At 37.9% G+C, this 23,950-nt stretch overlaps 2 protein-coding genes across 2 annotated transcripts; one reads left to right on the top strand and one right to left on the bottom strand.

Moving 5' to 3' along the window:
* The first annotated feature begins 1,979 nt into the window (after positions 1 to 1,979).
* Positions 1,980 to 8,892, top strand: LOC133517642 (adult-specific cuticular protein ACP-20-like). Its single transcript, XM_061850993.1, has 3 exons — positions 1,980 to 7,024; positions 8,079 to 8,162; positions 8,446 to 8,892. Exons 1-3 carry the CDS (start codon positions 7,007 to 7,009, stop codon positions 8,863 to 8,865), a joined length of 522 nt encoding a protein of 173 aa, XP_061706977.1. The 5' UTR covers positions 1,980 to 7,006; the 3' UTR covers positions 8,866 to 8,892.
* An 89-nt stretch (positions 8,893 to 8,981) lies between these two features.
* On the bottom strand, positions 8,982 to 23,902 carry LOC133517638 (endoplasmic reticulum transmembrane helix translocase). Its single transcript, XM_061850990.1, has 10 exons — positions 23,476 to 23,902; positions 23,193 to 23,282; positions 22,549 to 22,755; positions 20,240 to 22,180; positions 18,513 to 18,762; positions 15,365 to 15,561; positions 14,405 to 14,547; positions 13,594 to 13,726; positions 11,271 to 11,414; positions 8,982 to 10,647 (listed from the first exon to the last, which is right to left on the bottom strand). Exons 1-10 carry the CDS (start codon positions 23,743 to 23,745, stop codon positions 10,540 to 10,542), a joined length of 3,483 nt encoding a protein of 1,160 aa, XP_061706974.1. The 5' UTR covers positions 23,746 to 23,902; the 3' UTR covers positions 8,982 to 10,539.
* Positions 23,903 to 23,950: the final 48 nt, after the last annotated feature.

The following is a 23,950-nucleotide window of genomic DNA, read 5'->3' as shown; positions in this document are numbered from 1 at the left end:
GACTGTTTCATTAAAATTTACGTAACCCATTGGCGTATATGTCATACGTCATAGAAATCGAAACTAACTGTAAGAAGGTTTAACAATAAACGTGCAAAAAAAACTCAATACTCAATATTTTATTGCAAATTCACAAAGTAGTTTACTTTCATGAACATTTCATGAGAACTTTGCAATTTATGAAAATTCTCTTTGGCAATTTACTATTTTAAACAGTTTTGAGAAGTATGTTCTTTCTTGTAAAAGACAGAAGACACACAACACAGCTAGACACAGTCAAAGAAACACTGAACATGTAGCAACGCGCCAACCACATCGGATTTTGCAACCGCACTAGAATTTATAACAAACCTTTTTGCATCACCGTACGTTGTCTTTAGTTCGGGGCTTATTATGATACAATAATAATGTCAGCATATATCATTATGCGTGTTCTGGCCAGCCAGCCATGCTATACTGACATCTTTAAGACAACCCCCCTCCCCCTTTACCTCTTTCGACGAATACTAATGAACATGCGAGACTGGTCGGTGTTTTCTTTATGTAAATTGTAAATTTCTAAGTTAAATTACTACAGCTCTGGGTCTGGGCTACGCTTGGTGTTCGTTTATTTTGCGTTAATTGGTTGAATAAAATTCAACCATATTGATCGAAGAGAATGACAAATTTAGATATAAAATTACACTTTAATTGACGAATAGGTACATTTACTTACACTAAGGAATTGTAGGCGGGTCAGAAACTTTTAAGCATGAGTTAGCGTTATGCAACTTTCCTGTAGACATCATAAAATAAATAAATGGACTTACAATTTCTGCAAGTCCATTTATTTCCGTCACACCCCAACCTACTTCTACTTCTTAATGGCTTATGGAGAAAACATTAGTACAACTAAAATATAGGTACCTACCCGAATCGACGTATTATATAGTCCACAGGGAAAACACCCGTTTTTCCGAACGTTAGTAGTTTACTGTATAGTATTTTAGTAGTTTCCTATAATATAAAATTATACTGTTATTCAAATTGATGGTATTTCTCTTGTTTTTTGATATATCTGATTAATATTTTTAGACATTATACAACGTGTTACACCATCCACTGAAAGTGGGGTGGGTACATCAGGTACATGTTGTATACCAACCCCGAAATCGACAATAAAAATAACTTTCTCATAGATTTTGGCTGGCTGATGTTTATATATGATGGCGATTTCGGGGGTGGTGGTAGTAAAAGTTGCTCAGTATGACCTATACAACGTGTACCCACCACCACACACTACACACTTTCAGAGTCTGGAATAATCCATTCAGTCGTTTTCAATCTAGAGCAGTTTCAAAGTCAACTCTGAATTTTGATATTTTTACCAAATAGTGAACATGTTATAGTGTGTTATATATTTGTAATTTACTCACAAAGCCCTTTCTTTTGATAACCTACATGGCATGTTTAAAAAAAGCGATCTTTGTACCGCCAGTGACGTCATCGTTACTACCCCCACCATTTTCGCTAAATATACCCGCACCCGAAATGACTTGTGCCAACATCGATTTGTAGAAGACATTTGGACCAATTACCGACTACCTATTGGGCATATACCTCTCATTTGTAAGAGTAATAGAGCTATATCTAGATCCCCACACTTACCCATAACATGTTGGGACTTTTTTTAATAGTTACCCATTAGGCCGGTTTCCTCACAATGTCTCTTTAACCACAAAAACAGTTGCTATAAGACAGGATCTAAATCCCAACCTCCTGATTTAAAATCACGCCAGAACCGAACGGTTACCTATCAAAACCCCGCCGCATCAAATTATAAAAAAAACCATCACTAAATTATTCCCAGTTCTAGATTAATCTAGAAGTCGGCTGTAGAGCCGCAGTCCGACGGCTCTTACATTATTACAGCATTCATTAGAGTTCGCTAATTACTCCTTGCTTTAATGAATAAGCTCTAATGAACCACTTTCTGTTAATTAAAGGCGGCAGGGGGTGGGGGGGGGGAGCGGAGGAACTTTTCTCCGGGCTCTGATTGCAAATGTGAATTTGTGTAAGTCGTTGCCGGAGTGGAAAGAGTGTTCTGCCTGAAAAGAGGTAATGAGGCGGTCGACCAGTGCTGCACCCATATTTAAACTTTTACTACCGCCGTTTGTCAATATTAAGTTTGGGATGTTCTAGGTTTAATTAGCTTTCGAGCATATCTAATTGCTTTCATTTTATTAATTTAGAACTGACGTGACATATAACTTTTTTATTCAAATTTATTGCCTACGTAATTAAGTTACTTGGTACCAATGGTACCCATTCGACTTATTTTAATGACGCGTAATGATAGTGCAACCGTGTTACCAAGTTTAGAAACTGCCTGTACCACCGGCGAACTGTCAAAATGTAGTAAAAATAGGTAAAGTAGGTAAAAATAGGATATATGCTAACTATTTTTCGACTAGTCGGCAGTACCCTTCGTAATCATTTTTTTTTTTTGCTTCGCTTTCGGTCGGATTTTGCATATATGAGTATTTTTTATTTATGATACATTATGCCATTTTACAGGCTTTTAAGTATTTAGTTCCACCTGTCCAGTTATCTGTCTGTGTGGACACATGTAGTCAAATCTTGCAAGGTAAATTTGACCCGCTTCCCGGTTTCCAATGACAGGTTGATGGTGGATGATGGACACAGGAGGTAGCCATTGGAACTCTGATAAAACAACGCAACCCATTGACATATATATCTAAGGACGGGCCTTACGGGCACTAAGAATGATGCTAGTCCAATGGTGTCACTCACGAATTCGAGCCAAGCGTACAGCAGTCTAATGGAACTAGTTGCTACCAATCGCGCGCGTGATGCTAACTCATCTACCTATCACGTTGCGGCGTTAGACTGCGCGATTGGCTCGAATTCGTGTACATGACACCGCTGTACTGGCCTCATTCTTATTGTCCGTAAGGCCCGTTCTTAGATATGTCAATGACGCAACCTAATTGTGTTTGGGTTGTTAGAATAGTCTTATGAGTATTAGTTGCCAGTGGAAAGAAAACTACAGTCAGCGTAAAAGCTTGCATCAAATATGTTTTTTTTACCCAAAACTTTTTTACTTTATAAGCATACATGTGCTATCTCAGCACCAGAGCTAAATTGAAGTATATATTTATGCATTTGCTCAGTAAAAATCCTCTATTACTGTAAAGGGGTTCGATATCATGTCATGTCTAATATCGAGCCTCGTAAGGTAATACCGAAACATTAATAATGAACATCACTTTAATGCTCTTGGTCTGAGTTAGCACACGTATGTTTATATTGTTTGTAAGAGCTATAAATAAGTGTATGAACAATTTTATTACAGAAAAAGTGCGGACTATTAACTGTTTACTTTAGACGCATGATTTATAGGAACACTAATTGCATTGTATCAGTTAGACAATGCAAACTTGATTTGTTCCCTAGTTGTGCATTTTATCGTATTACCCAAGCTTCTTTATATAAATTTACATTAAAAATAAATAGTAGGTATATAAACAGCTCATAGTCTTCATATACATCTCTGTTTTGGCCCGATTGAATGCTCACCCTGCATATACCTACTTAATATGCGTATTAATATCCAGTAAAAACAAGATCATATCGCACTTAGTTTTTACGCTAAAAATACAGCTACAAACCATTTCAATTAATTTGCAACTACAAGGTGAACAACTTATAAATAGGGTCTGAATATTTATAAGTTTGCGATAGGAACAATTATGCATAATTGAATCATTTTAGTGTGAGTTATTCGCATTGCGAGTTATGAAGAAATTATTACTTCATTATCTTATGATTATTTATTGATTGTTCGATGTTTTAAATTTGTATGCGATGTAGAACCTTACCGTGAGTACATTTATAGTATTTTACAGTACATATGGTGCTACTTTACCGCACTAGTGCGCAAATTAGCATATTACGTTACTGTGTCAATCATTTAAAGGGCCATATGTACTGTAAAACGTTGTACGATACATGTGCGAATAGGTAATTCGCAACTCGTGTCGATTTAAAACACTCCCTTCGGTCATGTTTTAATTTATCGCCACTCATTTTGAATTTCCTATTTTTCGCACTTGTATCGTAATGTACTATTATGCAACAGTTGTATAAGAAGGGTCAAAAAAGGCGAGTGGCCTGAGTTACAATGTGAGCCGGAGCCGAAGGCGTAGGCGAACATTGTAAAGGAATACGCCACGAGCATTTTTTGACCTACTTAGACAACGTTGCATACAATATTTTTCCTACGAGTCAACAAAAATAAATCTTAATTTAGGTAAACAAAGCAAAAGTATATAGCCAAGACGCGCGAGCATACCTTGTTACGCGCCCGGCCCGCCCGGGCCGCGGCCGGCCGGTTAGCGACACCTTCTCGTAACTCATGAGGCCCTGGTACTTGCTACTTGCTAAATTAAATTTTTGGACAGTTTATTCTCAATTTTGGCCACCGTAGCCTACGGAGACTAACAAGCAACGCTAAGCGGTCTTCGTAGTCTATGGGTGTTGCTATATTACAGGTGTCACATGCGTGTTTCTGACTTATGAAGTAACTATACTATGCTATGCTAACTATGCAACCAAATGAATATTTTGTAAGTTGGCAGCAATGCACTTAGTTTAAAAATGTATTCGTTTTGGTTTTGTTAGGTTGGTAGCCATTAATCGCAGTAACGTTATAGCGATTAAAAGCACAAGAGCTTTTATGAGGAATAGACAATATAGACTTTTCTTGAAACCTTTTATGTATGTTCTTATATTCGTGTTAATGAATGCTTAAATGACAGATAACAGTAGAGGAGTAGGAAAAAGCTTTAACTGAGTGACAACACTTTAATTCGTATTTCAATTCAACTTACAATGTTGTCTCAACGATATCGCTTTTTGACAATAAATACTGCCTGTTGCTGCATAAGTATTTCTTGGTAATTTTATATATTCTTGTCTATATTTACTTATAGTGGTTGGTGAGATATTTACGTAGGTGTGTGCCTACTAATATCGCTTAAGAGGGGTAGATCACCGAACTTTTTGAAAAATAGGTAGTTAGCTGCTAGTAGCTACCGATCTCACTACTTACCTATTATTATTAATTAATTAGGTATTCTTGGTCATCACCGAAGAGCCAGAATACTGCCCCTCGAGCCGGTTTATTTATTTAAACTTTATTTCACAAAAAAAACTTAATATACAAAAGGCGAACTTAATGCCATGAGGCATTCTCTACCAGTCAACCTTAGGGCAAAAAAAAATATTATGCTCGCTCTAAGGATGACTTACGATAGAAACGGTCCGGATCTGGGCCGAGGCGCCCGACAATTCGTTTCCTATTGCAACCATCACGTGATCTCGATCACCCATCATAGAAAACGAAGTGTCAGACGTCGCGGCCCGGACTCGGACCGTTCTAGCGTGAGATTCCTTTACATATATAGATGGTAGGATGTGCTATACGCGTGAGGGACAGAACATACACAATGCGACAAAATTAAAAACACGTTTTAATATTTTTGACAACATATCCCAAAAATAACCTACGTAATTTGGTCGGCTTACTTGTTACCCACTATAAACCGTACTAAACGGTTTACGGTGGGGAATAAAAAAATGAAACTGTGACAAGGACAAACAATAACAGCGCTTTCTCTTCTACTCTTACTGAAACATACATAAGACTATTCCGTTCAGTCATTTCCCCCCATTGCTCATGCCTGATCCTAGATTCATATTCCTTTACCTTCGGGTAGCGTTAGATATCACGGAATAAGTAGTAGGTAGATATACCAATTCACTCACAAATACTTTATTTCCAATCATTCGGCGATGTTATATGAAAGCAAATGACAGCAACTGTTTTTACAAGAAACCTGTTTCTATGACGATTACTTGCAGGAAATTACAGTTGCCTTAAAAAAACATGTTTAGTTTCCCGCCGTACTACCGTCTGTGGAGACTACAGGCGACTCTCTAAAGTAAACAAAGTTGTATATCTTTGCTCGGTTTCTACTCGTACTTATGCGTAACAGTCGTAGAAGCGTAGACAAGTAGCCTACTCTCCTCTGTTTACTTTGTAAAATGACAAAGCTGCTGCTTACGATCTAGAAAAATGATAGTCATGTATTAGGTATAACTTTAAAATTAAAAATTACCTAAGGCTTGACAGTAATTGTAGGTCCACTTTATTTTTATATTCAGTATACCATACATACCATAAACCATGACACCTTTTTATACATCGTCAAGCCGTTATAGACCGCGAGCCAGGAACAGATTTCCATGACCAATCCATGGGCCAACTCCCCTAAAAACAACTGCTGTATTACTTTTTCTGTGTCCTTTATTGTGCAAATAATATTTTTTTTACATTCTTTTAAGGTCCTAGCAGAATGGAATAAAAATGTATTACGAGCAGGAGGAGGAAAATCCTTGCGTTATCAAGGACACTTACTACCGATTGACTAATTGCTGAAAGTTTACGATAAAAAGCCCACTCGAAGTTGCAGTTATATATACATGCACAATTCAAACAGTGTTTATTCAATTTGTGGCTCGCGACATTCTTGGGGATCCAACGTATAGGGGGTCGCAAGGCTCGCAAGCCTAGATACGTAATAAACAAAAAGAAAAAAAAATAACAAAGGAAACAACTTAGAGCAGGGGGTGGCGAAAAATGATTCATGCCAAGGGTGGTCGCCAAAAGTTTTCTCATGTCAAGGTTGCCGCGTCATGAAAAAATTTGAAAATACTGATTTTAAAAATCTGATGAAACAACGGATCGCATTTGACTAAGGCGCACGTTACGAAAACGTTCCAGCGCATCTATTGGAATAGTCAATAAGCGTGAACATCCGAAGGGTAACGTATTGGCTATTGGCTCATGCTGTAGTATATAAACGAATTGGTTTACCGACGGGACATCATACTACAACTGCTGCTTTGAGGAACAATTTGGTGAACCTGTGAAAAAGTCAACATGCTTCACCACGTTACGGTAAGTTTTCTTTTGTACGAGAAACGATATCGTAGACAGGATGGGCCTTTAAATACGTGCAAAAATAACTTAATAATTACTTATAACTAATTGGCATTTAAAGTGGTTTGAACTAAAAACACAAATGTAAAAAAATGTTTTGGCTGTTAAATATTTGGTCCTGTTACAACTCCTAGGTACTTACGCAGTTTAGATATCATTTTTTAACGGTCCCTTTTCGGATATGTTTCCTGAGATTTCAGTTAGTCATTCAGCATAGTGTTTTCAGCTATGTATATTTTGTACCTATTTACTTTTAGCGTCCAAATTTACGATAAAACTTCATTGCTATGAAGATAAAGCACTAAACTGAGCTGAAACCAGCAACTTCCATTAATGGATAACATCATCCTAGACGAAATTTCGATCTGGCAATAAAAAAAAAACTTCCTGAAAACATGTAGGTACTAAGTACAAGCGAGTAAAAATCTTTAACTCTCAAATAGGGGTACCTAAATCAAATCAAATATCATTTACTGACTAAGGCTCATAGATGGCACAGATCAGTGGTGAGCAAAGAACGGCTCGCGGGCCAGCTCCGGCGGCTTCGGCCCTCCGGCCCGCGAAAGGGTTTCAATTCAAAATGCCTTTCGGCTGGAATTTTGCCCCTTCTCTGAAATTTCTTAATTTTTTTGGCGACCCATGAAGAAAGTTTATCCAGCACTCGCATAGATACATACACTACAGGCTAACATTATGTACAAGTCAACTGCAGAGAAAAAGTTCCCCCTGCATAGAAATTTGTATGCAAAGGTTGCCGACTGTAGATACAATAATAATAATTTTACAAACTAACAATCATTTTAGCGACACAACGGTTTTCTGCTGCTTCACCACCTGTTCGGGTGTGAGATTCAGCAGAACAGAAGTTATTCGTTAAGCCACTAGCTAATTAGAAATTTATGTTTTAAATTGAGAAATAACGTTGAAATACATTCAACGTCTAAATTCCAGTAGATTTTTTTGTGTCTAAGAGTAGAGTGCTTAATTAACGCATATGCAACATTTGTTCTAGATTGTTTGCCTTCTGGGAGCCGTCCATAGCGCACCGTCCGGCGGCATCATCAGCCAAGGCATCGGTGTTGAGGTCGGCAGTGTGGTAAGATAACTGATTCAATCTCAATTAGTTCAGATTTCATTGTTCATTTTAATTTGACCTTTGTAAAGGCGTCAGTCGCTCCGCTAAGTCTGATGGAGACTGTACTAACCATCCGGCATGCTCTTGCAACTAAGAGTTTTAGCATAACAATAGGTACACAGTTGAAAAGGTGAAACAATTGTATATTTTACTACGACAAGTAAATTACCTAACCTTTTTTGCAAATCTATTATTGATTGACTGAAAGGCTTCCGAAAGTATTTTAAAAGAAATTGTTTATTAGTCAAACCCGTCCTACGGCTTCAACTACGCCGTCAGCGACCCGCTGACCGGCGACAACAAGGCGCAGTCCGAGCAGCGCGAAGGCGGCGTCGTGAAGGGCTCCTACTCGCTGTCCGAGCCCGACGGCACCGTCCGCGTCGTGGACTACACCGCCGACCCCGTGACCGGCTTCAACGCCGTCGTCAAGCGCATCGGCCCCGCCGCGCACCCCGCGCAGCTCGCCGTGGCGCCGGCCCCCGTCGTCAGCAAGGCTATCATCGAACCTGTTGTCCCCATCGCGCCGATCGGACTCAAAGGTCTCGGTCTTGAACTCGGCGGACTCGGTCTCGGACTGGGCGGTCTCGGTCTTAAAGGCGGTCTCGGCCTTGAATACGCCGGACTCGGCTTAGACGTTCTAGACGCCGGCCTTTGGAAACACTAGTATATTTATAAATACTGTGTTTTCGCCTATGAATTTGACTGTGAAATTCACAAGTGAAAACAAGTGTCAAAATTTTCAATACTCAGCAGCATGATCAGGCATTAAATAAAATTAAGTGTTTGTCAGAAAACTTTATTTTCTTACATGCCTCGGGCCCAAAATAGACAATGCTTTAATAATTTACTACACATTTAGTACATAAATAGAATACCACTGACACATTCATTAGCTTGGACTCGACACTAATAGTCGCTAGACCGTATCACCACAATAAGTAACATCAATTATTTGCATAATTGCAAAAGATATAAAATACATAATACTTTAAGTATATTTTGTCAACCGAAAGGCACAAAACAATAATATACATTGGGACATAGTGTTTTTGCTTCGGCTCACTGTGAGCCATACACAGCATTCGATCGTTTTTAGTAGTTTCATACAAAGGTTACTAAAGTTCGATCACAATATTCGAACTGACGCGCCGTACTCGATAGGCGTCGTTAAAGTGTTAAAAACATCGTATAGCCCAACCAGAAATATATGATCATTGTCAAGAGGGCGCTGTTATTCTCATATATAGGGTGACAGTTCAGGTTAGTATGAAATATTTAGTTCCAATGAAATTCCGCAATATGGCGCGTAATCATATATTACTGGTCAGGCTTTATCTTAGTACGAATAGTGCTATTTTCTTATTAGTTTTTGATGATCTTCGTTGTGTGATTCAAAGTCGCGACTAGTCGTGCGAGCCCTACTCTGCATACTTACAGGTAAATGCAATAATATATTTGAGCGTCATATCAAGTCTCGATACGAGATCAACTCTCATGGAGATTGATACGAATTTAGATACTAATAATAACCGTATCGGAAAGAAAACACTCTTGTATGAGTTTGAGTTACTATTATTATATAGAACTTTTCTCTCCAGGTGATTGTTTATTTATACTAACTGAAGACGAGAACGAATATAATCAGAAGTAAGACGAATAGACAGCGTAACAGAAGGCAACAGAAAGGCACCTCCTAAGCACAACCCCTCAACCATTGATTTCCTGTTGCAATGATACGATAAAAAAATCTAAACATTTTGGGCACTATCTAAGACGCAGGCCCATGCAGGGTGTTTTTCAACCCTCCGCTGTTTTGTGACATTTACTATGGGGCAAACGATTGGCTGTTTCATACATTTTGGCTGATCAGATGTCAACGTTTTCTATGAGAGAATTGGTCCTACAATCAAAGAGAATTTGAAATGGAGGTGGATTGTCAAAGAAAATTTTGTAGCTACAATAAATTTACTGCCATCTTTAGTATATTTATGTGGCAACAAAGTTTTCTTTGACAATACACCTCTATTTCAAATTCTCTTTGCTACAATTAAGTTACTCGGTATGACCTATAATAATATATATTTCACACACATTCAGTGCCAGCGCGAGCTAAAAACGGGAAAAACTTAGCCTAGTGGGTCGCTGGCAGTGAATGTGTTAACCTCGGAAAATTTGACAAAGGGTTGAAAAAACTGCCCGTACCGTACCGCACAAACGAATAGTGGCAGCACCTATACATACATTTAAACATTACCATCGTTGTCGATTCTCATTCCGATACGTTTAAAATGAATCTTAATACAATAGGCGAGCGTACAAAATAGTTTGTGACCGGACGCTAGGTCGCGAGCGAGCGGCCTTCGCCGAACAGCCACAGGCACGCGCGGTCCACGAGGTACGCGAACACCATGTCCGCTATTAGGACTTGGACTAGGATGAGCCGGTACTGGAACAAATAGAATGTTAACATTAACTTGAATAATATCTCCGGCTCAAGTATCGGACCAGTTGTAAGCCTTATTGCAACCAGATAATTGTACCAGTGGTCAGTTACTTATGAAACAAAGTCACACACGCTTTGGTAAGATAAAACAAGGTGCTAAGGTGGCGCTATTAAAGGAATAATCAGCCTGAAATCTGTATTTGCAAGCCTTTGATGCCCATGATGGCGATCAATGCCGCTGTGCGAGCGAGACAGCAATATATGCGTATGCGAAAGAGATAGGAACAGGCGGGTCAATGTAGGAAATTATTCGTGCTTAGCGTCCGTACTTTAGTAGCTAGTTATAGGGTACAATATCACTTTACACCGACAGGAATCTCGAACATACTGGAAAGATGTGGCAGTATTTCCAATCGCTCGCCCTGTGTGAATATCAACCGTAACTTTGGATAGTAAAGTTGAATATCACTTACATCGGGCGGGAAGTAGACTATCTTGAACGTACTAGACAGATCGGCTAGTATCCTGTACAACAGAAGCTTGTTGTCGCGCAAGATTTCCATGAATGGCTCGCTCTGTGCCAATATCAACCGTAACTTAGGGTAATAGAGTTCAAAGTCACTTACATCGGGCGGGAAGTATACGATCTCGAACATACTAGACAAATCGGGAAGTATTCCCGCGGCTAGAGCCAACACGGCGCCGCCGGACACCACGATGCTGTACAGTAGGGGCTTGTTGTCTCGCAGGCCTTCCATGAACGGCTCGCCCTGCGCAAATACCGTAGGTTAGGATATATAGAGTTCAAATTTAGTTATCATATACCATGCAATAAGCAAATTGTCCTACATAGAATACGAGCCAATTGCTACAACCACTGATCAAAGTCACTCAGCAGTGAACTATAAAAATTCCCATACAATCAAAATTAGCGACCACTTTAACCCTTTGAACGCTTTATCTCATAAGCTCAAACATCACTCAAACGCCAAAATCCCGGGCGCAAGGGAGCTAATGTAAACCTTACGAACCGAACGAAAGTATGAAAGTTACTTGGACAGCGTCCGCCATAACACCTATAGTTGTCCTTGGCGCTGTGCGCACGACTAGTACCGACGACTTTAGGTGTTCTTGGCGTTCAAAAAGTAAATGGTGACAGACAGTTTGGTGCAACCGACCCTTGAGTTTAGTGTAAGTACAGAAATAGAGTTCAAAATATACTAACAGTTTTGCTTTTACATGAACTAAAACTATGGCCTAAAAGTAGAAGGAAAAACGATAACATAAACGATTGGTACAAAGAACTCGACACAATAGATAAAATACGATGCATTTTTCGCGATGTAGATTTGTGAAATCGCAAAGTATTTGGTATGTGCATAAAAATTAATTATTGACACTCAGTTTTAACATAAATATGAATTAGCATTCAGAAAAGGTCGAATATTATTAACTCGAGCGCTGTAAACGAAAATTAGCTTTAATATTTCAATCTTGGTTTGCTTTTCTAAATGTATAAATGTTTCTTCCTTTTAGTAATTAGTGGTTATACCATGCCTAGATTTTATTTGACCTTTGCCATGTTGCAGATTTTCAGTGATGCTAATTTAGTTTACTGGCACCGAAGTAAACACGAACAAATGATTTCGTGATTATGAACGATTTGACTTCAAAAATTCCAAAAAAATATTTTCAAAGATGCAAGAAAAAAAAATTTGAATACGATAAAACATTTAGTTTCATAAAATTTAACTAATTCCACTAAACCATGTTTGGAAATTAATCATAATTGGAAAAAAATCATATCAAAAAAACATGCATTTTTCTAACTTAACTACTAATCTTAAGTTAAAAAGATTTTTTGAGTTAAGGAGTCTAGGCGTGTAGAATTAATTATACAGTACACTTCATCTTTGTATAAATTTTCATTTTTTTTTTAATTTTTTTTGGCATTTTTTTAGTTGTTGACATGACCGGTACAGTCACGTCTGAAAATATCGATACGAAGAGAAGTCCCAAAAATATGTATGCACTATCTTAATATATGCGCAATAAAGTCGTGTATACATATTTTGGCACTTTTTTCGTATCGATATTTTCAGACGTGACCGTACTGACAATTTATTTGATTAAACGACGATATAAACGACACGGTACTCCATGTACCAGACAATGTCTTCTGGAACCACATCCGCACAAAATCTTTGCTTTAACTTTACAGGCTGTTTTTGGTATCTCGCAACTAGGTGCTGGAACAATATTTCTCCACCTATTCGTCATATGAAAACTTAGAAAACTAAGCATTGTTTCAAATTTCCTTTAGAAAAATACCTTTTGGAGAAGCAAAGTTTGGGCGTCCCTCAACCGTCTCTTTACTAATATACTATTTTAGTTTATTTTTATTTTGTCTTAGTAATTATATTTATGTATAAAACATTAATTTTCTCTTATGCAAGCATACTTCAACATCGTAACTATGTAATGGTAATTATGTCACTAGTTTTATAAACAAGGTATTTAGGTAAGTACTAATTTTGAATATTACAATCTTTTACACTGTATCTTGGTTGACGTGATCTGGTCCTGGCTGAATATCAGTGCCTCTCCCATGGGGTGAAGCGTAATTCAGAGTAAACAAAAGAGTTCTGGAACCCGTTTGTTTTGTTGCGACGCACACAGCATTTTTATATGTATGGAATGGTATTTCAATGTATTTTTTTTTCTACTTGTATTTTGTAAAAAAATGTTTTTGTCATTTTATTATTTGTATTTATTAAACATATCAACGGATAATCTATCTATCTTATACATGACGTACGCACATGATTGCCATATGTAAGCTGCTTGTAACGACACTAGAGCTCAAGGGTAAATAGAATCTTATCAGGCTTTAAATCTATAAAATATGTTTTCCTTACTTAGTAGTTAACAATTATGACAGTTACATACCCTATAATTTATCGCGAACGTGGATATTTGCAGCGCCATGGATATGATGTATACGGTGCTGTTGAGCAGGTCGGGCGCGAACTCGCGTTCCTCGTCTTCTGCCAGATCCATGTCCAATTTCGGCTTCGTGTCTCTGTGGATAAAATCATTTAACGATCATATTATTTAGTTATCGTGCTTATGTATCATGCCCGCGCCAATTCATGTACGTCAAGCACGAGCGAAATGCACGATAACTGAATGACATCAGTTAGAAGTTATTCTGATACAGTGTACGTTCGAATTAGCCTGGAGGTAAAACGTCGTAATTTTGAGATTATCCAGCTTGCTCGATATATTTTAACGTAGCAAAAGGAATACTCGCCCGTTACAAAACCAGGTTATAAATACGGCCACTAAAAGAGATAAAAAAAATCCTAGGATCACTCAGTAGGTAGTAATCACTAGGATTTTTTTCATGATTGCATCTATAAATCTGGTTGTGTAGCCGGATTCATTTTTCCTCTTCCAGCACCCAGTGTTTATAATGTGACAACATAATGCTAAAACATAATTTTGGACATAAATGAAATGCTATTATAAATTTAAATGGTCACGTATTACTCTATAATGTCCAAGTAACAGTGTCATATTTTTTACGTACCTACTCTACTGGAGCCCATTTCTCGGTATTAGACTAATACTATTAGTCCACGAACTGTCAAATCGTAGGAGTTACCATGGCAACACACTAATAATATTAGTCTAATACCATTCGAAAAATGGGCCCCTGCTAGTTTCTAACATACTGAAATTGTGTGTTTAATATTACCTGCCAGGCGACCGCTCCGTGGCCTCACGGACCAAGTAAACCAGACAGAGGAAGTGCACGGCGAACTGTGTGAGCACCGTCATTATCGTGTACACGTTGAAGATGTTCGGCAACGGACGTTGTTTCGACAGCTGCTTTAGAGGCTGAAAGTTCGTTTGGGACATTTTATGAAAAGGTCAAATGTTTTACGCCAAACATTCGCGTCATGGCTTTACCAGAAGTATTTAAAAAAATACGTCAAGTATTCGATACTTCAATTAGCATCTAGAGGCAAACCAAGCTAACTCGGCAGCAATTTTAATAGCACAGATAGTGCAATTTGAAACGTCACAATTTTATACAAGTTTGACATTTAAAATAACACTTACAAATGCACAGTCTTTGCTATCAAAATCCCTGCTAAGTTAGCTTGGTATGGCTAACCATGTGATAAATTCAAGATATATTTTTTTTAATATCAGAATAAGATGAAACTTTACATATCATTGTCATTCAGAAAACTGTCTCAAGGATCGGAAAGTCGCGAAACGACTACGGCTCGGCGCACTATATCTCCCAAAAAAGGATCATTAATATTTAGACCAATCAAACCCTCCCTCTTATTAATGCCGAATGCATTATGCAATTCCATAAGAAGAATTCTTACGCAGCAGGTTGTTATTTTTAAAAGTTGGCAATCCCTAAACTGATTTAAGACGAAGCAAATAAATAGATGGAATTGAATGTAATTTTTTTATTTTTAACCTAATATTTATTTATTTATAGGTAACATCAATAACTCAGGAGCAAATATTCGTGATAAACACACAAAATAAATGCCCTGACCGGGATTGGAACCCGGGACCTTCTGCTTCATAAGCAGCCTCACTGCCGACTAGCTACTACGAGTATCAAAGTTGGAGTAGTAGTCACCTCAGGTCAGTTGGTAAGAATATAGTAAATCTAGGATAACTGTCTCACCTTAGACCGCGATATGAACAAGAAACACGAAGCCAGCAGCAAGCTTTGCAGAGTCGCCTGTGTGTCGCTAAACTTGATTCCGTCAAGATACAACACTGATTGACTGTAGGCCAGTATAAGGGCGTTGAGGGCTAGGATCTTAAACATTTGGAGAGTGGTGACAAGTGTGCATCGCCCTTGCTTGATGATGTGGCAAACTGTAAAGAAAGTTATGAATTTAAAAAACATCAAGCAGATCGCCTAGTCATGCATACTGGGGTATTTTTCTACTATAATTTTCACGACTTTGACTAGTTATTCTTTGTTAATTCTTTAATTGAAGGAAAGAGGAGCAAATAAATTACAAACTGGTACCCTAGAGGATATAGTCCCAAGAAAGGACCACAGTTCTGCAGGTGGGAAGAAAAAATAACTCTAACAGCGGGACCTTGTTGGAGAAGAGTGGCTAAAAGCTGAGTTGCGAGATATAATCTAATGTTAAAAATAACTGTACCCTATCTCAGTAATAAATACTATTTTATTTATAGTCCTTTAATTATGTTAATATGGGACCTTTTGTGGGAGGTGGTAAGATGATACATGAAGAAGGTACATGAATTCTTCAACTGCATATATAATTTTCAATGGCAAGTGCCTTGTGTGCCAAAAACTTTGGCAGCTCAATCGTGATAATAGTGCACAGTACTCTTGAAAGGCTAACTGCGATGTCTGCAATCGACAATCTTTTTCTAAGTTTTACCAGGCCTATGGAACTCTCCGCGCGAGCTCGGATTTATACCTACGAATCTCGTCCCGTTCACGGTACAAAAGCAAGCCAGTTGGTTGTCAAGCGCGCCGTGCGCTCGAATATGCCAAAATGTATGCGAAATAAATGTCTTCGTCACGAACAAACAACACAGCTTGTAGTGTGAATGGATGCAAAAACAACAAAATTAATAAAAAATATCGTTTTTGCTCTTCCGATCCGATAGATAGGAAATGTACATAAGTAGACATTCTCAATATAAGTACATCTATTGTTATTGTTTTTAATTACGATACTTGCAAGCTATTTAGGTGGTATTGAATTTCTTTAAAGATGTAATATTTATTTACGACAAATTAATTGTTATATATCTATCTACTTTAAATAGGTAGCCTAAATTTTGGTACATGTTTATTTTAACGTAGTTTTAAACGTATATAGTCAATTTTTAGGGTTCCGTAGCCAAATGGCAAAAAACGGAACCCTTATAGATTCGTCATGTCCGTCTGTCTGTCCGATTATGTCACAGCCACTTTTTTCCGAAACTATAAGAGCTATACTGTTCAAACTTGGTAAGTATATGTATTCTATGAGCCGCATTAAGATGTTTACACAAAAATAGAAAAAAAAAAACAATAAATTTTGGGGGTTCCCCATACTTAGAACTGAAACTCAAAAAATCTTTTTTCATCAAACCCATACGTGTGGGGTATCTATGGATAGGTCTTTAAAAATGATATTTAGGTTTCTAATATCATTTTTTTCTAAACTGAATAGTTTGCGCGAGAGACACTTCCAAAGTGAAAAAAAGTGTGTCCCCCCCCCCCCCCCCCCCTGTAACTTCTAAAATAACAGAATGAAAAATCTATAAAAAAAAAAATGATATACATTACCATGCAAACTTCCACCGAAAATTGGTTTGAATCAGATCTAGTAAGTAGTTTTTTTAATACGTCATAAATGGTACGGAACCCTTCATGGGCGAGTCCGACTCGCACTTGGCCGCTTTTTTTATCCCGTAGACTAAAATGACATTTCATGTGTTGCTAGTTTTTTACGTCTTATAAATAGTGATGTGCTACAACCCGTACTAACCGAAAATAAACTGGGAGTTACTTATATAGGCATGTAACACCATTTTGAGGCATTTAGAAAGTTTGTATCCAGGTCTATACACAATATTTCTAATATTTAAAAGCGATTTTATTGTAAGATTAACAGTCACCTCGGAGCTCATAATGCAATTATTAAATGTTTGAGTGGATTAGTAGTGACTAGATTTTACTTATTGTTTACTCCCTATCATGTAGTGAGTAGATTTCATTCATTGTTTATTTTGAACCTAAAATTAATTTAATATTTATCGGTTATTCACAAACCGAAATCAAAGATCAGCACTATTTGTTTTAAGCTGGTCACATTATTTCTACGTTTGACATTTGTGGTTGTCATTTTAGTCTACGGAATAAAAAAATAGACTATAGTAACGTAGTTTTAAAATACCTACACGAAGGTTTACATTATTTTTTGCTGGGTTCATTGCGCAGTTTATAAAACGGCGTAAACACTGCGGTTACTGCAAGGAGATATGACCTTTTAAAATTATTCGCAGTCACTCGTCGGAATGAAACGCATAAACGGAATATTATAATTACGTAGTGCCACTTATCTCTTATAAGTCTGCGAATAATTTTAAAAGGTCATATCTCCTCTTGGTCTTGGTTGTTCGGAAGAGATCGCTTTTTAGCGATAAGTAAGACCGCTGGGTTTTAGGTAAAACTAAGTAGTCTTAAACTTGTATTTCGCTTTCTGTGTTTTTTTTAACAGAATGATGTAAAATAAAGTATATTTACTTATGTCGCTAATAGTTATTGGACGCTATCCTTTTATACACCTAATGGCAAGTTATAATGCTAGTTTGACAATTAATTTATATTTGTACCTATTATTAAGTAGGTAGGTATATAGGTATCTTTTATATAGAATCTATAGTTTAAGTAGGTACTTATTTGTAAAATAATTTCTAAGCGTCGGCAACCCTAGCGTTGCGCCCCGGTGCGCGCGGTGCGGGGAGCGGCGCGTTGACGGTCACTCCATTGTGTTTTTGTGTAGGTATTAAAACGGTAGGTATTTGCGTTTTCTTTGAGAGATAAGTATCTGTTCGTAAAAACTATTATATAATCTGTGGTTTACTTCGTTTTTTTAGCATTAGAAAGAAAAATAAAATTATAAGTATTGACCATGCTACGTTAGATAATTCCATTATTATTAACAATAAAGAGCCTTATAAAAATTGTACGCTTATTTCTGTGGAATTTTTGATGAAAAAAACGAAGTGTCTCGTAGCGGTCTCACGGAAGCATCAAGATGGTACTAGTTGAAAGACAGTGATAATGTACTCACTGCACAAAATACTAGAGAGCCGACTAGTGAACGGCGCGGCGACGCTGGCATCCCCTAATCTAACCAATTGAGGTTGATCTTCTTCTTCCAACTTCTTCATAGCACGGCGAAGCCTGGCCGCGGCCTCGGCCCGAGCCTCTGCGCGGGCCTCGCGCGGGTCTCGTGGCCGCCGCGAGGGTTCGGGCTCCGGAGCCGGGGCTGGTCGCTCGCGCAGGCGCTCGGGAGCGTTAGCGAGAATCGCTACGCCGACCTGAATGAAATGGGTCAATATTAATTTGATGGTGACGTCTCTTGATTCCAAATATATGACATCCCAAAAAGAATAGAAATGATCCTTGTTAGTCTCGGACCGAAGTTTCTATGTCGGTTTCGGTATAAAAAACATGTTACGGCCGAAGGTATTCGGTGGTATAGCTTTATATTCGGTAGTAAGTGAATAGGGTTGTTTCCATCTACAAATCTTAGGGCAGAATAATATCCCAATAAATTCTTATGAATTATAAGAACATTTTAAACTACCTTTAGTGGACCTCTAATGAGCATCTTTTTGTAAATATTGAATTTAAAATATCTTTTAGCACACGTTACGTGACCCAAGTCGAAATGACATTGAAGATTCTGATGTCGTCACAACTCACGGTTTGACCCTAGGCTATAACCGCGAAAATCGAAGTTCGTCATTGCGGGCATTTTTCTCTGTCATTCTAATTACGTATTTTCGGTTTTTGCGGTAGGCCCCCGTAACCCCCGTTGTCGGTTCTCACTGTTCTCAGTACAAAATTTAATACTCAAGCCAATAGCCATTTTTGTGATGCGCAATTAATTGAAGCTTCGATAACTGCACTAAAATTAACATCATAGAAATGCTAATGGATAATGGATACTTTATGATATATAATAACTCAATTATTACAGAAAACATATTTTATTAGTTAGGTTACCCACACGCACGCATACACAGCTTGCCCACCACCTAAATGGCTACGGTTTGAGTATCAAATTTTGTACTGAGAATAGGGACCGTGCGCGTTGGAGGGTCTGCCATCTTGTGGCCTGAATCGGAACCATAAACATCACATTTACGCCTCGCGCCAAAAATCTGACAGCTCCTGTGCTGCCTCCTACAGTTCATGCACGCTCCCTATAGACAACGGGCCTTGGTGTTACGTGTGTATGTAGTACCTATATTCTTACTTTACTCTTTGGTATGTACATAGTTGTGTCAAACCGTAAACTGTGACGTCATACAAATTTCAAAGAGCGTTTTGGGCGCGAAAGCATGGGTCAAAATATATTTTGTTAATTTAACATATTTAAAGCCGTTCTTAGGGCAAAAGTTAAAATTTAGGGCAACTATTGGTTAATATAGAACGTAAAACAAGCGTTTCAAAAAACTGGAAACAACCGTATTGTAATTAGTTATTCTTAATTAGAATAAGCTTGGTCCGCCAACCACTTGGCCAGTTTTTTTTACCACTTGCACGAAATAAAGGCGGTTCATTGTTCATAATGCCTAAATAGAAAGACATATTTATAACAATTTTAACACATATAAAAGTTTGGAGTTCGGTTTCGGTATCTATGAGTGTCTAATCCTTATTGTATAATGTAACTTTGTAGCTTGAGTTTCAATCATGCATTTATTACTAAACATCAACATTACGTACATACATTTTCATACTGGAGATTTTTATATGTACCTATATTACAAGATATTTGGTACTTACATCAGCATGTTTCAGCGCTCCGACATCGTTAGTGCCATCACCGCACATCAGGGTCGAATACCCGAGGGCTTTCAACGTCACCACCACGAACTCCTTCTGCTTCGGCGCAAACCGCGCGAACACCTTTATGTGAGGCATCAGCTCTATCATGAACTTGTAATAACTCTCATTCAGATGGTTCAGACCCTCGCCGGTAACACACAGATCGAACTTAGACGTCAACTGCTTACTTGTCTTAAACGGCTTTAATGGTAAAAACACTTCTTCATCTATAGATTTCCATCCCCACTCTTCTTTAGTTTGAGTTAAAATGAGAACTTCCTTTTGCGTAAAATTCAACTCTTTAGCCACATGACATGCCGTTAAAGGATTGTCACCAGTTATCATAACTACAGAATGCGACGCGTGAACTATCTCCGCTATAGCCTTTTTCGAGTCCGCTTTCAGTGGACACGAAATGATCACGAAGCCGACGAACGTCAAATCGGACTCTATATCTTCCCTTGATAAATCACGGATTTCTTGAGAGCTTAACTTTCCTAAATTCCTATAACCTAATGCTAAGACCCTGGCGCCCCTGCGCGACAACGTCAAATAAACGTGGTCGTAATGACTAGGAACCTCTTTCAACATAGACTTGATTGTTTCTGGCGCGCCCTTGACGCTGCTGATATAGTGAGTCTCTATGAACCCTCGCTCGGCCACCTGGTAACCGGCGATCACCGACATCCTTTTAAGGGCACTTGCAAAGTGGTTTCTGTGGACAATCTTCAGACCGGGCGATTTACCTTTCTTTGGCACTATAGCGTCCCCTTTAGTTAGATTCCATTCGGCAGCCTTCAGAGTGGCCTTTTCTAATGGATCTCCAACTATTCCGTCGTCTAGTTGAACGAGTGAGTGACAAGATGCCAATACTTGTATTGTTTCCATAGGAGCTTCAGAGAGTGGAATGACAGTGGCGTCTTTATGTTCACCGATGCCAGCTACACCTTCTACAACTAAGTTGTCGCTGGTCAACGTGCCAGTTTTGTCAAAACAGCAAATTTCAACTTTACCAGCAAATGGTATCCTAAATGGTTCTGTACAAAATACTGCTAGTTTCGATAGGGAGAGCAAAGATGTGTTCACTGCTAAAGACAACTCTATAGGCAGTTCTGGTGGAACAACAGATGTTAATATCAAAGTGCACTCCAAAAATAACTTATAACGATTTCTTGTAGGATCCTCACAGCCCTTCACCCAAACATACGCAGCGGCTGCGATCGCGAATATTAACAAAAACAAAATAAACCCAAATGTTTCTAAATTATTGGCAGTGACTCTTTTGACTCCAAACAAAATGGTCCTTAAAAGTTTACCCTGTGATGTGTTAAATCCTGTCCGAATGACATAACCAATGCAACCATTATCAGGTGCTTTCAGGCCTGATGTTTTACTTGGTGACGAATGTTGTACAATTTTAGTTCCACCAAACAGCATATGTAATTTTCCGTCGCCTTCTGGCTCTAAGTGCTGTTGTGTGTTCTTTTCATTTTCTAGAGGCTCCTTCATTTGTGGGACACTCTCGCCAGTTAACATAGATTCATCTACTATACAGGAACCTCTTAACAGAACTATATCACATGGTACAAGGTTCTCATTCACTGAGCGTGTGATGGAGACAATGTCTCCAGGCACCAACTGGTCACTTAGCATCTGTCGCCATCTTCTGTTTCTATAAACGTTAATGTTGTATGGCTTGTTGCCCATTTTTCTGATTTCTGACATATTCCTAAGCTGCTGTTGGACCAGAGTGCACTCAAACATGACCAACATGACGAGAGTGAATATGGAGTAGTACCAGTACTTGTCAAGGCACCAGAGAGCTACACAGAACACTTGGAACACAAAGAATGGTGCTGTTGCCCTTTCTTTAAATAGTTCCATGAATTCTGGTACCACCTAAAACAAAAATGTATAGCATAAATAATAATAGATAAATATTATAGGACATTAGTACACAAATTGACTCAGACCCACAGTAAGCTCAATAAGGCTTGTGTTGTAAGTACTTAGACAACAATTAAAAAATACTTAAATACATAAAAAACACCCATGACTCAGAAACATGACATATATCTTTATTCCTATGAAACCACTTTTTATCCCCAGATACCAAGAAAATAATCTTTATTTAAAAAATAAGTGTGTATGATATGCCTGACTCATAAGTTGAAATTTTACCCAGATGGTTTTGAAATCTCTGTCCTGAACGCTGCCCAGAGGGGCTCCAAACTAGGCCAAAATATATCATTTACACAATACTTTACCATAATCATCTCATTCTTCCCAAATTCCTTTTCTGCCATTTCAATGGCTTCATCATCTGCATACCCCTTGGATTCCAAGTAGTGGTCATGTGTTTTATTGATGGGGAACTCCACTGTGCTGAAAGTCTTTTTATCCCAGTCATAAACATATTTACTCTTTTGGAACATGAACCATACATCAGGGTTAAGACTGCCTTTCTTTGTGGACTGAAATTTTAAAAATATATTAAACCAAAGCTCAATTTTACTACTGTAATTGTATTTAAAACATTGTTGCTAGTATTTTCCCTTAAGGTAAACATGCTACAAACTAACCCATTGTTTGATTAGATTGATTTCCTTGATGGTTTTTATTCTAATTAGGATAAATCTGTTTTACATAAAATATTACATTTTTACATTTGGTCCCTAATTTACCTACTGACTTTTAAATACCATCATTTGTTAAAATAAATACATATAATATTATTATATGTGCAAACTTTATTTTACAATACTTATTAAAAACACTAAAACTGATAGCATTGCTTTATTAGTAAATAGGTAAACTCACAAAGAATTATTTATCTTTTATCACCATAAAGTAGAAACAATTGCCTCATATCTGGTGATAATGAATATTACATTTAACCTCTGAGACTTACCTTAGTATGATGCAACTTAACAATTTCAGAAAATCCATTGTTCGGAGTTGGAACAACTTTGACAATTTCAGCTTGTATGGGGTCTTTTACCTGTATATTAAATAAACATAGTAAAAAACACATGCTTATAACACAATTAAGATACACCAAACTCTTTAAGCATATGTTTCAGTATTTTAAACTAGAAACAGAAATGTGCAGCCAACGCTTATTATGGACTAGTTTTAGTTACCTGAATTAATAAAAACTAAGACTAAAATAAAACAAAGTAACAAACACATACCTTAGAACACGACAGGAAACATTGAATGTGGACACTCCAATAGCAACATAAACAAACAAGGATTTGAATCGTGGCCACGACAGCGACGACCACGAAACCTGCCTCAACGTTATCCTCGAAACCGTACACCACAATCCATGAATAAAATATCACGGGATATAATATGAGAAAAGGCAGCACTGTCCCTTGTAGAACAGTCGCTACAGGCTTAAATAGCTGTGTATATTGGACTAAATCATCCAATGACGACTGCATCTCGTTAGACACCATAATACACTTAATTTAAACAACAACTGCTGAAAATGGCTTTTGTACACGTCACCATTAGAATTACAAATTAGGGTTATGCATTATTGCATATTTCTTTCATACAAATCAATTGAAAAATAATACTACGGAAAATTCGATTTTGCCGAGTTTACGGACTTGACAGAACAGACAGACAGAGGGGGAGAGGCGGGGGACGAGGAGAGAA

The sequence above is a fragment of the Cydia pomonella genome, chromosome 5 (assembly GCF_033807575.1).
Source record: "Cydia pomonella isolate Wapato2018A chromosome 5, ilCydPomo1, whole genome shotgun sequence".
In the NCBI taxonomy this organism is placed as follows: Eukaryota; Metazoa; Arthropoda; class Insecta; order Lepidoptera; family Tortricidae; genus Cydia; species Cydia pomonella.
The sequence above is the reverse complement of the archived record's forward strand: the minus strand, read 5'-3'. Positions and strand labels throughout refer to the sequence as shown.

Excerpts from the sequence above, each read along its gene's own strand:
- LOC133517638 (XM_061850990.1), bottom strand. The coding sequence starts at position 23,745 with ATGGTGTCTAACGAGATGCAGTCGTCATTGGATGATTTAGTCCAATAT. Across the intron at positions 22,756-23,192 it reads TTAAGTTGCATCATACTAAG|TCCACAAAGAAAGGCAGTCT; the intron begins GTAAGTCTCAGA and ends TTAAAATTTCAG. Across the intron at positions 11,415-13,593 it reads CGTTCGCGATAAATTATAGG|GGCGAGCCGTTCATGGAAGG; the intron begins GTATGTAACTGT and ends GTATTTGCGCAG.
- LOC133517642 (XM_061850993.1), top strand. Across the intron at positions 8,163-8,445 it reads GTGTTGAGGTCGGCAGTGTG|TCAAACCCGTCCTACGGCTT; the intron begins GTAAGATAACTG and ends ATTGTTTATTAG.